This window comes from Engraulis encrasicolus, chromosome 11 (genome assembly GCF_034702125.1).
Source record: "Engraulis encrasicolus isolate BLACKSEA-1 chromosome 11, IST_EnEncr_1.0, whole genome shotgun sequence".
In the NCBI taxonomy this organism is placed as follows: Eukaryota; Metazoa; Chordata; class Actinopteri; order Clupeiformes; family Engraulidae; genus Engraulis; species Engraulis encrasicolus.
In genome coordinates, this window is record NC_085867.1 from 56,689,236 (window position 1) to 56,704,830 (window position 15,595).

Consider the following 15,595-nt stretch of genomic DNA (forward strand, 5'->3'; position numbering starts at 1 on the left):
CGTTTTATTTTTCTTTCTCGCACAGTCAAAATTTTAGGCTCAATATGCGACCAATTGGTCTTAATGTACAGCCCTGTATAGCGCCTTTCAAAACACCCAAGGATGCTTCACAGAGTGTTTAGATTAACACACTGTTTGCAATCAAATGTGGACCATTACTTTCAAAAACGAGGCATAGAGAACTTTGTAAATAATTTATTTACAGGCTCTGATACAGTCCTTCCCTTGTAGTCTACCTCACAACCTCTAATGCCACCCTCGTGGGTGCTTCTGTTCTGTCCGGAGCCTGTCCTGCAGTGACTGGCAAAGAAAGAGGGAGAAACTAGCTTAGGGGGCGGGGCACAGCACGTTTCTTTCAAAATAAGAGCCAACAGCGCGATCGGACCAAAAATTTTGTTTTGTTTTTTTTTCACAATTATTCGAGGGCCAAAAATAGATGCCCCGCGGGCCGCTATTTGAGTATTGGGGGTTCTAGACCCACTCAACATTACCCACAAGAATTTATAGGTCCCCAGCCCCAATGCTCTAGTGCCACCAGCTGGCCAAAGTTGCAGGCACATTTCTGCTTGTAACTTTTGAACCGTACGCTCCATTTGAAATCTGGAATCCTTGGGCCGAGACGAATCCAACACAGTCTGTGACATCATTTTCCGCCTGGACAGTTTTTCCACGTTGGTACACATGATCTTTGGACCAAGATGAAAAAAAGTTATTGAGTGGATTTTGCACAAATGTTTTCGATTGGCCGTGACAGCCAGTGTGAGCCAAGTGAGGTCATATCTTGGGAACCCCTTGTCAGAATCCCAGTCAGAATGTTCTTGTCTATCTCGTGACCTACCACAAGAAATTACAGGTCTCTAGCTCAAACTCTCTAGAGCCACCAACAGGTCAAAGTTTTAGCTACATTTTGAACCATACGCTCCATTTGAAATCTGATGGTACCGTTGGAATCCTTGGGTCAAGACGAATCCAAAGCACTATGACGTCATATCAACAGTTATAGAACGTCTGCCATTTTGGATTTTGTGAAAATTGAAAAATGTGCCTTTTACTACAAATTGAGATGGATTTTGACGAACACATTCTTCACAGTCTGCTGAGTACTACACAGTCTGCTGTAGGCCCTCACCTCGAACCCTCTACTGCTACCGGCAGAGCTGGCCATTAGGGGGTACTGCAATTAGCAAAAGGGGTTACGCTAGGCCTGGACGATTTCAATTTGAATCGTGATGTCAAAATGTTCTACGATTAAAAATTAGACGTTCGATGCGCATTAAAAAAACCCTCATTTTTTAAAAATCCGATCGCGCTGTTTACTCTTATTTTGACATCGTACCCCAGGCGCTAGGAAGAAGCGTGCCATGCCCCGCCCCCTCAGTCTGATTCTCCCTCTTTGCCAGTCACTGCAGGCTTCAGACAGTAGTGACTACGAGGGTGGTATCAGAGATTGTAAGGTAGACTATAAGGGAAGGACGGTATCAGAGCCTGTAAATAAATTATTTACAAAGTTCTCTATGCCTCGTTTGTAATGGCCCACATTTGATTGCAAACAGTGTGTTAGGACTTCGAATTGGTTTAGCAGTAGCTGTAGCTACTAGCTAGTTGCTAACACAAATGAAGGCAAATTGTGTTTTTGAGCTCTGCTGGCTAGTGGTACTTAAAAACGAATTGCTTGATAAACTTTTCACACCTTTAAACAGTCCCCAAGTAGACCCCTTGCACCTCCCTTCACAACCGTAGTCAGGACGAACTCAGAGGACAATCGCGCTCCGAACTCAGTGCGTGGCCCGTTGGAATAGCCAGATTACTGTAGATCAGCGGTCGGCAATTTCGTTTGTAGACGGACCAATTCCCCCCCTCAGAATTAAAATAATCAGACTCTTGAAAAAAACAGTATCTGAACTTGACAGTACCGATATTCCTCTGTAAACTTCCGTTGTGCTTCAAACTTTCTCGCCAAAGGACCACTGAACTGAATTGACGCGCTCGAGCTGTAGGCACTGCAAATCCATGTCGCTTGCTTTGTTAGAACCGTGTAGCCTATACATTTCAATGCTGTCTTATTTTTTGGTGAAATGTCAAGATAATGTTACAAATATGTTCATGTTAATGTCCTTGTCATAAAAATAGGGATGGCGATTAGAAATAGCCCCACAGACTCTAGATTTTGTAGTGGTGGCGCCAACTGAGAAATGAGATCATGCTGAGAGAAGTATACAATCCACGCGTAAATAAACAATGCGCAACGTTTACGCCGTAATATATGAAACTATACAAGATCAGATTAAGAGTCTACAGTGTGGAGTCAATGGCCAGTCTGTTGTGCATAGGCTACAATCTCGGTTAAAACCATGAAGGTCCTGTTTTCGATCGTTTGCGTTTCTTCCAACACCACTGTGTTTAAGCCTACATGCTTTCTGTGAGACATTTGCCAAGTTGGAATAGTGCAGCGAAAAGTTGCCTACAAAAAACAGCAGGCGCTGACAGAGTCCACATCAATGGTCCCATTGCCACTGAAGACGCACACTGAGCGCGGCCCCTAATACACTTGATGGCTTTGTGATGGCTTTTTGATCAAACCATCTCACTCGCTGCACAACTTTGATTAATGTTACATTTAGTGAGTGGAATTTAATGAATTTGCCCAGCATTGATGACCATCTTGTTGCTATTGGAACAAGGGGCATCCCCTTTCCCTTGCCTTATTGAACATCCCCGCTTGCCGTTATAATTGCTATTGCGCATGCATAGCCTATATTTTGCCATTGCGATATTATCATTGCTTCCTTGGTTAGCAACCCAGTGGATAATTTCACCCTTCACATTTTTATTCATAAGATGTTCATAGACACACCTTGAGTGGACAATGATGATTTGTTTGATAAATGTAGAGATGGCGTCCGCTCCTTTGTCTTACATGAGAAGTTTCGCTCGGTGCGTAATTCCAAACCAAAAATGCAGTGTAAAGATAGGGGAGTCGCACACAGGAGCTTGATGCTGTTCAGTGAAACTGTATTAAAAGCTGAAAATAAAGAGAAGCCAAAACAAAAAGTGGTATGCAAAGGTTTTGGGTCTAGCCCATCATCAGTGTTCCCAGTGTTTGACGGATAGGCTGAACAGTCAGAGAACAACTTCCCGTGACCTGCGCCGCGTTGCGTGTTGTTTTTGGTTAAATACAGTGTCCTAGTAAGGATTTTTTGTTTGCATAAAATTGAATGTTTGGTGTGCTGATGGTCACGCAAATAGGATATATGTCTATGACTCCAGTGCGCTTTCCAACAGCAAATCACTGTGCATTATGCACAGTCGCTTTGGGCAATCCTCACGCTGTCTATTCTGTTAGCCTACCATTGGCTCCTAGCTCCACGCTGACTACTACTCTGACTACACCCTGTCTAAATTAACATAAGGCATAGGCCTAAACTTTGAACGTTGTTTAGGCTATATTACGCGTAGGCTATATCTATTTTTCCCTGCCAGCATCCGCATGATCTCATTCCCCAGTTGGCGCCACCACTGCAAAATAGGCTGGTCCGTGAGTGGATTAGACTGTCTAAACATCATCCACATTTATAGTACCGTAGCCTATTTGAGACATTCTCGTGACATTTCACAAAAAAGTCAGGCAAGGCGTGAAATGTAGCCTACAAAGCAAGCGACATGAACTTGCAGTGCCTGTAGCTCGAGCACGTCATTTCATTTGGTGAGAAAGTTTGAAACGCACCGTTACAACGGAAGCTTACAGAAGAATACCGGTCTAGTCTGTCAAGTGCAGATGATGTTTTGTTCCCTATAATAAGATCATTTTAATTTTTAGGGGGAAATTGTCCCGCATGCAAACGTACTTGATCTAGGCCTAGTATTCTGGCTATTCCAACAGGCTGCATTCAGAGTTCGGAGCGCGATTGTCCTCTGAGTTCGTCCTGACGACGGTTGTCAAGGGAGGTGCAAGGGGTCTATAGTTCGTTTGGAATGCTAAGCCCCTCTTAAAGGGCCACTGTGCAGGAAATGTAAAAAGGTACTGCAACTATGCTGCTCATTGAAACTGGGCTGCCTATTGCCAAATTTGATCTTTACATGAAAGTTTACTAAGTAATAAACAAATATTTTCTGGTATGGTCCAAGTAGAGTCATTTTTGCAGCTAAAAATGGCTATTTTTGGAAATTCAAAATGGCGGACCATGGAGATCCCCCTTTTCATATATGAAAAGTGCAATTTTTCCAGTCATAATGAATACTTGAAATTTGATGGTGGTGGTAAGTATTCATGAAAAAGGTAACATTAGTGAATGGGCAGCATGAATTCTGGAAATAAACAACTAAAAATCTCACACAGTGTCCCTTTAAGACTACAAACAAAGTTATGAGCAACTTGACGATTTATTATTGGCTGTTGCATTTAATCAACATTGCATCAAATGTGCCATTTTCTTGTTGACAAAACATGAGATATCCTCTTTGCTGGGTCCATAGTATTGCATCTGATTCTCATTATGCATGTGAGAGCTACATAAACAAAGTCATATTAAGCAACATTTGTTTGAAAAGTGTTATCTTCAGGCTTATTGGTTTTCTCACTAAGAAATACATCTTTACGAATGCAGTCTGCAAATATAGGCTAACAGATAGGCTAAGCATATACTTAAGGGTGGCAATGAGAACAAGGCAGGCACCTCACCCCACAGTGCTCCAGGAAAATAGAGGCCCTGTATGAGAGATTTTTTCTCCCATCCTGTCAATGGAAACTAAATATCTGCTGTGGGTATTATATTTATACAATAAACTTGTGTAGCCTATGTCTCTTCTTGAGATTATCCATATTTGTCTGCAGTTCTGTGCAGTTTGCTATTTTCCCTGGAACAGACTTTATAAAGTCCTTTCTAGGTGTCATACCTTGCACCATTTTCACAATCCATGTGTTGGATTTATGTCCTTCATGCCCCCCTACCCCGGAAAAAAAAAAATGTATATTTTGATTTTATTCATATCGTGATTAAAATCGAAATCGAAAATTTTTGGGAGAAATAATCGAAATCTAAGTTTTTCTCATATGGCCCAGGCCTAGGTCATGCATCAAATTTGGAGGTACATTTCTGCTTGTGGAAATTCACTGTGCGTGCCTCTGCGTGCATGTTTTTTGTTAGTATTTTACATTTTTCGTGTCTCGAATTCTCAAAACTCTACACACAAATCCAAAAACTACAATAATAAACAAGTCCGACATGTGGACAAAGATGTGTGGATGACAGTGAAGATCGTGTTTTAGTCGATTGAAAGAATGCGTTACAGACGGACGGACGATTTCAAAATTCTTCTTGGTTACAGAGCATTAAAGAATGTTGCTCCAGCCTAACTTGTTAAAGGTGCACTGGGTAATATTTTAGCAGTTTCATTCCACAATTCATGCTGCCCATTCACAAATGTTTTTCTTTTTCATGAGTACTTACCACCACCATTAAATTTAGTATCTCTATGGCAGGGAAAATTGCACTTTTCATACATGAAAAGGTGGTTCTTCACCTTGCAATTTTGAATTTCCAGAAATAGGCATTTTTAGCTAGCCTGATAAACCAGACTAAATATGAGATTGGATGTTTAATTAAGTCTGGCCCCGATGAATGATACATCCGAAGATTGTTGATGAGAACAACCCGTTGTTCCCGTTGAAACCATGTCTGTGCCTATGGGCCAACGCTCTGACCAGCGCAACTGATAATAGAGCTGTTCAATCATTCTTGTTATTGTGTCCCCAGCATCGCTAGCTTCGTCGTCACTCCCTCAAAACCCTGCCCGCTTTTATTCAAAACAAATCTCTGCGTTGTGATTGGTTTGCCAGATTCAGGGCAATCTGGCAGATCACGTCGACGATTCGAGGCTAGACCAGTCGCAGGTTAAACATTTTTTGCCACCAACTGGTGCCGCTATTTTACTAGGCTAATTATTAGCTGCAAAACTTACTGGACTGGTCATACTAGTCAATATTAGTTTATCATTTAGTAAATATTAGAGATGTACAGGATCCAAGATCCAGTTCCGGTTCCGGATCCGGCAGGATAATAGGGTTTTTCAGACTATCCGGATCCGGCAGGATCTTAAGCAGTGGATCCGGTATCCGGCAGTTACCTAAAAATCAGGACCTGGGGAATCTCTACTTCTTACGTAGCCTAGGCTTTTCAGTCAGTCTTTCACAACCCCAATCGCTGAATGGAGTGAAAGCCCTTTGGAAGCGGCCATTGAAGGCAGTGTGGCAGTAAGCCAATGAGTCTTAAAAATAGTTTTCGGCAACGTAATAAAAAGGGCCCGCATGTGCGATTTGGCTATGTTTTTCAACCCTTTCGTAGGATTCGTTATCCAGTTCCGGATCCGGCAGGATCTTAAGCAGTGGATCCGGTATCCGGCAGGATCCTAAAAATCAGGATCCGGTGCATCTCTAGTGAATATTCATGAAAAGATCAAATTTTCAATGAGCAGCATAGTTGTAATACCCACTCTGGCCACAATCCTACCAGTGCAGTGCACCTTTAAGCCCTATTTACCAGCACGCCCACTGCATTCCGCAAATGCAGGTCTTCCTACTGTCCCATCAGGCATTTCAATGGCCTTGGTTACATTGGACATTTAATTCTGATTTAAATTAATTCAGCTTCAAAAGCATCACATAAACACTTCCCGAATCGGAATGAGGTTTATTCGGAATTAAATTAAAAGATTTATTCCTCTTTTAATTCCCAATAAACGTATTCCTCTGCCATGTAACCTTTTATTACGCTTTAAAAACAATTCCGGTCCTTCCATGGATGCTCGTTGGGTACATGATGAATCAATGCACCACGAACTGATTTAGCTGAAAAATGTTAGTCCACATTACCATTTGACCACTCAATGTTTTAAGCTAGCTAAGTAAGCAATCATAAGCATTTTTGCTCATCCAGAACAGAGGTGTACATCCAAAGGCATTGACCCCAGCAGAGGATACTACTTTGGGGGCTGAAGATTACCAGTTGTCCCGGTGGTAAAGGGGGCTCCTATAGTTTGGCCCCTATGTCAAATTTCGCTCGCCCACACGTGCATCTTCGGTGTCCTGCATCCTCCTCGAAGGAAAATAACTTTAATTCTGAACTGTTTAATTCTGAAATAATAATTCGGAATTAAAACCATCATGTAAACGTAGCCATTGTCAAACATTGTATAACCGTCGTTGTCATCAAGTGACATTCGGTTATGGACAGCCCAAACAAGGCTAACTTTTCCTGAAAATCATTTATGACATTGACATGCTTATGACTCATCCATGACTGTGTCATGACACTGATATGATACTGTATAGTAATGCATATGGCGCCTGTATCAAGTTAAGTGTTACCAAAGCCTTTTCTTTGCCATGTTCCCCTCAGTGTTCTGAAGCACTCTGTGGACGCCACCGACGAGGACCAAGGCCCCAGCCCAGGGTTCCGCATGGAGATGTCCATCTTTTATGTGGTCTACTTTGTGGTATTCCCGTTCTTCTTTGTCAACATCTTCGTGGCTCTGATTATCATCACCTTCCAGGAGCAAGGAGACAAGGCCATGTCCGACTGCAGTCTGGAGAAGAATGAGGTACTGCACCAGCATTTACACTGGAGGTCGGGCCGACAGCCTATTTGCCCGACAGATGTGTGCGACACTTGAGCTACTGGAGTACATGTGGACACGTCTTTTCTGACAAAAAATACATGTGCCAGGGCACACTTTTTTCATTGAAAAAATCATGCAGCACAACACCTACAGCGGTGGCAAATATTGAGAGACCACTTCAAAATTGTCAGTTTTTCTGATTTTGTTATGGATTTGTATGGGTTTGAGTAAAACAAACATTGTCATTTCATTCTATAAACTACCGACAACATTTCCTCTGATTTTCGAAAGGAAATATTGTCATTTAGATTATTTATTTGCCGAAAATCTCAAAAATTGTCAAAATAACACATAAGATGCAATGTTTCCAAATTTCAAAAAAGGCAACAAAAACAAGATGATATTAACTATAAAACAACATATTAGCAATGTATGAAACTTAGGAAGAGTTCAGAAATCAATATTTGGTGGAATAAGCCCGATTTGTAGTCACAGCTTTCATAGGTTTTGGTATGCGTTCCATTACTCCTTCACATTGTTCTTGGATGACTTTATTCTAGGCCTGGTGCAAGAATTGAAGTTGCTGAGCTTGGGTCGATGGCTTGTGACCTTCCAGCTTCATCTTGATCATATCCAGAGGTTTTCATGGGGTTTCGGGCCTGGAGTTTGGGCTGACCATGTTAGGGTATTGATCTGGTGGTCCCCCCTCCACACCTTGATTGGCAAGCTGAGTGGCTGGAGCAGTGTCCTTCTCTAAAAAAATTGTCTTCAGCGTTCAGGGGCGTTGTCAGAACAGAAGGAATCATGTTTTGTCCCAAAGTAACTTTGTTTGTGGGATCAGAGACGCATCATTTGCAACAATTAATTTGACCGATTTCAGCCATGCTGAGGCACCCTCAGATAATCACCTATTTTCTGCCACATTTCACAGCAGGTGCAAGTTACTGTGGTTCATATACCTCTCCAGGTCTCTAGCTAACCATTAGATGACCAGGTGTTGGATTAGATGTGAAATTTGGCCAAGGATAGGAGATGATCTGAGGGAGCTTCAGCAAGGCTGAAATCGGCCAGATTCACCTTTGCAAACGGCGCGTCTCTGACCCCACATACAAAGTTACCTTGGGCCAAAACTTGTTTCCTAATGTTCTGACAATGCTCCCAAACGCTGAGGAATGTTTTTATAGAGAAGGACAATGCTCCAGCCGCTCAGCTTGGCCAATCAAGGTGTGGATGGAGGACCACCAGATCTATACGTGCATGATCTCATCACGCAATCATGAGAGCTCCGTGTCAGTACGAGTGTGTGTGTGTGTGTGTGTGTGTGTGTGTGTGTGTGTGTGTGTGTGTGTGTGTGTGTGTGTGTGTGTGTGTGTGTGTGTGTGTGTGTGTGTGTGTGTGTGTGTGTGTGTGTGTGTTTGTGTGTGCAACTGGATGATAGAGTCTCTGTATCTTCCACGCTATTAAAGCGACAGTGGTCCCTGCGTGTTTAAAGCGCAGCACGTGAGAAGAGAGAGAAACGCCTTCTCACAGGTCCCTGAATCAATTTCTGTTGGTGAGTGGTTGACGTGACGCCCTGATTTTACGTAACATTGGTTAAAAACCTACAAAACTGTTATTTTTCCTCTTAAAAACAAATGTAAATGAAAGAAGTTGAGTACATTATGTTTCATATTAGTCTTAGATGAGAGGAAAAAATGTTAAGATTTATGTAAAGGTTTATATGTCAAATGTCCTGCGGTGTGACTGTAACATTAATAAAACCTGGAATATAATATATATATATATATGATTTATGCATGATTGCATAAATATAAACTTTGTATTAAAATATTTGAATGTGAAAAAACTCAATACAGTAATATTAACTACAAGTTCAATTTCGTAACACAAATTGCGTCCTGTGGGGTGACATGTATGTCAGGTTTGTGGATGGGCAGTTGCAAGGCCAACTACAAGGGTACTAACCAGACAGGGTCCTAACCAGTTAGTACCTTAGTTATTGGAGAGTGCTGTAGAAGTTTAAGGTGACTATTAACCTCTTAATATGTCTACATATTGCAATGTTTCTGTCACACAATGCTTAGGTTAATTTTATGGTGTCCTGTGGTGTGAACACATATTAAGATTAAACACGATATCATTATCTAGTTAGCATAAGTTCAGAGGTCAGTCATGTATACAAAATGATTACAATGACTACAATGCAGTGAATTTCCTGTAGTGTTACTTCATGTCCTGCGGTGTGACATGCTTATAGAATGTGTTACTCAATCCTTATTTATTTGTCACATTCACACATTATTACAAGTAATACAGTGAAACCATGCAGTGAAATCACAGTTGTCTGCCTATAGGCCTGTCTGCCTGCATAGGCGTGTGGGGATGGGGGTGCGGGTGGGTAGTGGTGTGTGTGTGGGGTGGGGGTTAAAGGAACAAAAGTAGAAAGAGCATGGCGGATATGTTTGTGCAGAATATTAGTAATTTTATTGTATCTTACAGAAATGTCACACCAATAATGTCACACCGGAGGACACATTTTCCCCCAAATTGCAAAAATTAGGCCACCAATTCTTGAAAGTTTGGCAAAAACATGTCCCAGCAGTAAAATGCTAATTCTGTTGAAAATCAACTAAATTTTCACGAACAAAATGAATCCAGGTAATGGCCAAGGGGTCTGTTACACAAATACACAGTTGTTTGAAATATTTAAGTGTAATTTTATTACTTTTCATGGCTATAAACCTGTCCACACCCTGTAAAAACGCCTGTCCCAAGGACTGGCATCATCATTTCAATTGACTTAAAATACAAAAATCACTAACAGAATTGAACAATATCACCATGGTGTGAAGACCGTATTAAAGGAGAAGTCCAGTTTTTTGAACATTAAGGCCATTTTCTGAGTGGTCTGCAATGTTTTAGAGTCCCCCTCACCGTTTATTTCATGTTTGCTGCAGTCTCTGTTATTTGGCTGATTTCGATTTAATCTCAACCAGCTTTAGAATGGCAGTCTAGCACCTGCAACTCTGTTCTTAAAATCACCTTAAACATTTGTTTTCATATTTCGCTACAAAAATGGTTAAGGAACACCAGTGAATACTGCTGAACACTTGGTGAGTTGCATATTCTTGAAAACAAATGTTAAAGGTGATTTTAAGAACAGAGTTGCAGGTGCCCATAGACGACCATTCTAAAGCTAGTTGAGATCGAATCCAAATCAGCCAAATAACAGAGACTGCAGCAAACATGAAATAAACGGTGAGGGGGACTCTAAAACATTGCAGACCACTCAGAAAATGGCCTTAATGTTCAAAAAACTGGACTTCTCCTTTAAATTGGTTCTACAGATGTGCGCATAGTGCATGTAAAACAATATTTACTATTTTCTGATTGCTCAAAATGTGTCCAGCATATTGGTCACCACCGTCAGATTTTTTCTAAAAGACAAAAAAATCAGGTACGCACAAGGGCATTTTCATTACTGAGGACCCCTTTTCAAACCTTTAGGTCTACTGCATACTTCACCATCACTGAAGCTCCTGTAAGTTTACTATTTTGTCCTCAATTTGTTAATTTGTTTGGACACTGGTACTGTCCCAACCATAAACTGTCAACACCGTCGGATGTTTTAATAGTATTATATTACATTAATGTTAATTAATATATACTTTCTCAGAAAAGGTATGAAGCACCCAAGAAACAGAGCGAAAATGAAATGGCTAATGTGAACAAACAATGCATAATATGTAAAAGAGTGTTTTTTTTGTCTCACACCGTCAGATGTCACCACCGTCAGATTTTGTTCCGCTCATCATCTTGTTCCATATTTTACTAAATTGTGCTGGTTAATGAAACATTACTAGGCATGTTAGTTATAATTGTGATCCAAAATGATACTCTAGCCACCACTGAGGTGCATTTGGAGGTTTTTTTTGTCAGAAAACCTGACGGTGGTGACATCTGATGGAGTTCACCAAAAAACACATGTTCTACATGTTTTTGACATGTTTTAGGAATATGGATACAATACGTATCTACAGTTATGTTGAATTGTTAAAGTAATTCACTTTAATACAGTAAACATATGTTTTTACATCTAATTCTGTCTGCCGCTGTAGACAAAACAAGGAAGAGCACATTTTATGAAAAATGTTAAACATGTGGAGCTTGATACATTCACTGCACAGCCAAGACCTTCATCTATGATAATACACCTCTATATTTTGGATTTGAACAACTTAAAACCTGTTTTTGCCACATTTTCAAGAACCAGTGGCCTACTTCCTAGAGAATCTAACTAATGAAGAAAAAACACATGTACAAACATACTGTGCACACACAAATTAGGCCACTTTCACCACTCTCAGATTACTGTCACCACCGTCAGTTCTTAAGTCACCACCATAAGAAGGAGTTTTGGACATTTTAAATGAATGTGCTTACAACATTTTCCTTAGGAGTTGTTGAATTATCAAAGTAATAGCCAATTTAAGCCTACAGGAATATTTGTGAAATTACAAAAAATTGTTTGTTCTATTTAGGCGTTAAGTAAGCATCGTATGACGGTACATATTTTAAAATTAGAACACATGAAACAGTATTAAAATAGAACAAAAGTGAATTTTCAACATTTAAAGGCATATGTGTGAACCAAAAAATACACATAATCACTTAAAAACTCCAGATACATATGCAACCAAATCAATACAATTTTAATTGCTTTTAATTGTGTCTGACGGTGTTGACAAAAAACAAGGTGTGATCAGAGAAAAGCCTGATACCTGAAAAAAATACAAAATGGGGAGATTGGCCTTGTGCATTTCTGAAAAGCCAAGACCTTAGTCAACAAGGATATACCATATAATTTTGTAATTCACTTTGTTTTTTTCTGTCAATATTACAACCTGTTTTAGCCACTTTCTCAAGAATCAGTGAGGCGAAATTCCACGGACCACTGAGTGCTTTATTTATATATTTTTTTCCTTCATTTTTTTTAGGAATTGGAATATTTTTTATTATTATTATTGTGGTACGCCCTTAAACGTACACCCGGGTACTTTGTGAATCTGACTCCTGGGAGAAAATGCAAAATGGCAGACAACGCCGGTACTTCAACTTTGAGGAAATGGCCAAATGCAGGCTATATACAGTATATCACGAAAGTGAATACACCCCTCACAGTTTTGCAGATTTTTGAGTATATGTTTTCATAGGAAAGCATTACAGAAATGTAACTTTGACACAGTGATTAGTGACCTTTTAACAACATATGTAACCGCTTAAATTTCTTGTTCACTCAGAAAAAAACAAAATACAGCCATTAATGTTTGAACATGTACTCACAAAAGTGAGTACACCCCAGATTAAAATCCGGTAGAGAAGGGGCTATGTTGGCTCGAATCGTCTCGAAATGAAACGAAATGAAAAGGGTTGACAAGGGAGGTCATCAGTGTGCGTTTCAACCTTTCTTTGCATTGAACTTTTACATTTTGAGTCTGCATCTGGCTTAAATAGATTGGTGTGAGATTTGAATGCAATCCTATGGAGAATATCATGATCTGCTTCAGTAGTCACAGTGCATGTTGACATGTATGTTTCTTTTAGGTGTATTTCAGATTGCCAATGTTGACAGCATTCATGCATCCCCAAACCATGTCAGTCCCACTACCATGCTTGGCTTATGAGAGGATACACCTTTTTTGTAAAACTCACTTGTTTACCACCACACATGCTTGACACCATCTAAAGCAAATTTGTTTATCTTGGTCTCAAGAGAGATGAACAGACCAAGGATATGAATCACTGGAACCATGTTGTGTGATCTGAAGAGACCAAGATAAACAAATATGTTTTTTTCTGAGTGAACAAGAAATTTAAGCGGTTACATATGAATCACTGGAACCATGTTGTGTGATCTGAAGAGACCAAGATAAACAAATTTGTTTTTTTCTGAGTGAACAAGAAATTTAAGCGGTTACATATGTTGTTAAAAGGTCACTAATCACTGTGTCAAAGTTACATTTCTGTAATGCTTTCCTATGAAAACATATACTCAAAAATCTGCAAAACTGTGAGGGGTGTATTCACTTTCGTGATATACTGTAGCAAGTGTAACATTTGATTTGTAGTCTATGCATATAAATGAATGAATTCAGAAAGTACAATACCTGTAAAAATGCATTATGTTTATTTTCTACTTCGACAGAGGTGGGTAAACCCTGCTCACAAATTTGAAGTCGGCACCGCTTGGCCAGACTAGTAGCTCGGAAGGACTGAAAACTGAAAACTGGTGTGTGTGAAATTGGTGTGTGTGTGTGTGTGTGTGTGTGTCTGTGTGTGTGTGTGTGAGAGAGAGAGAGAGAGAGAGAGAGAGAGAGAGAGAGAGAGAGAGAGAGAGAGAGTGTGATACTGGTCCGGGTAAGCAGTAACAGGTAATCTGGATTGAGAAAGTGAGAATATGCTTCCAGATACCCCTTCTGCTTGTGCTGCTGACAAAGGTTATATCACTAAATACCTTATCAACCTGACTGAAGGGATATGGTAATTAGGATCAGGTGGTACTTTGAATTGACTGGAGCAAATACAGTATGTGATGGGGGTTTTAGTATCTGAACCCTGGATGTCCATCCTATAGGTAGCATGTTTGTGCGTGAGAAAGAGACAAATAGAAGTGCATTTTCCATTAAAAAACATGATTGCATAATGTGATGCGCATCGAGAAGATTGTGTGACACATGACGGAAAAACAGCTACTGTTGTAACGACTGTTTTTTTTTCGGTCAGAGGAAAGTTGTTTCAATACAAAGTTGATGGAAATAGTTTGAAGCGATGACTGAACCCGGCTCAAGAGTTCCAGCACTTAAAGAATAATCAGTAAAGAATAAAAAAAACTGATGGAAAAATGACCAGTGATAGACACAGAGAGTGTGCTTGTCCTTGCACTTGCTCTTGCACATGGTGCTGGTCTAGATGTACTCAAACTGATCCATGATCCCTGGCATGTGGTAAATAGGACCAACACCACAGTGTGAAAATCCCCCTGTCATGATGCTTGCACAATCACGCTTCACCGTCTTCGGTTTGCAGGATGTCTGACAAACTGTTATATGCTGCATTCACACCAACGGCGCTGTCCGTTATCAGTCCGAAACTGTTAGAATACATGAAAACAAATCATGCCTTGCACACAGGAGCGCGGTGTAAGCACGGCGCATGTCCGTCCCGCCCAGACATGTCGGCGTTGCTCCTTGAAAATAGAACTATAGTCTATTTTCCTGCGCGGACGTCCACATTCAATGTGCTGGCTCCATTGAAAATGAATGGCTGCTGCCCGCGGATAGAACGTGGACATTGACTGTGTAGTGTGCAAGGCAGCCCACAAACCTCTCGGACTTGCACTGCTCATGGAGACGTTAAGGAAACGTGCCGTCCCTGTGTGCATGTACCGTTAGACCCCAAAAGAACAATCTCATCTAATATTATCTAATAATGGTGCAAGTATCATGATGGGGATGTTTTTGTTCTACGTTGGTCCTGTTAACCGCATACCAGGGATCATGGGTCAGTTTGAGTACATCAGGATACTGGCAGTGGTAATGTTGCCCTACACTGATTAGGAAATGCCTATGAAGTGGATGCCTCAACAAGACAATGACCCCAAATACACCAGCAAGCGACCAAAATCATGGCTCCAGACAAACAGAATCCAACTAATGGAGGGGCCAGCACAATTGCCCGACCTTAATCTCATAGAAAACTGTTCACTGCTGTTCATATGGCAAAACCAAGAAATGCAGAGGAATTCTGGAAGCTAGTACAATTAAGCTGAGCTGAGCTGCAGACTGTTGCCAGACTTTGATTGACTCCATGCAGGGAAGCCGACAGGGGGGACAAAGGGATAGGTTGTCCCGGGTTCTCATCAGGGTCGTCAGCAGACCCAATACTATACAGGGGCACAGTAGGGCATAGAAAAGGTAATGTG

General features: G+C 40.7%; 1 protein-coding gene across 2 annotated transcripts in view; it reads left to right on the plus strand.

The window, feature by feature from the left end:
* cacna1bb (calcium channel, voltage-dependent, N type, alpha 1B subunit, b) overlaps positions 1–15,595 on the plus strand; it is a 400,044-nt gene that overhangs the window by 216,783 nt on the left and 167,666 nt on the right. For both annotated transcript variants that reach the window (XM_063211051.1, XM_063211050.1), the window contains exon 32: positions 7,395–7,596. In XM_063211051.1, coding sequence (XP_063067121.1) covers positions 7,395–7,596 — 202 coding nt within the window. The remainder of the gene's footprint in view (positions 1–7,394; positions 7,597–15,595) is intronic.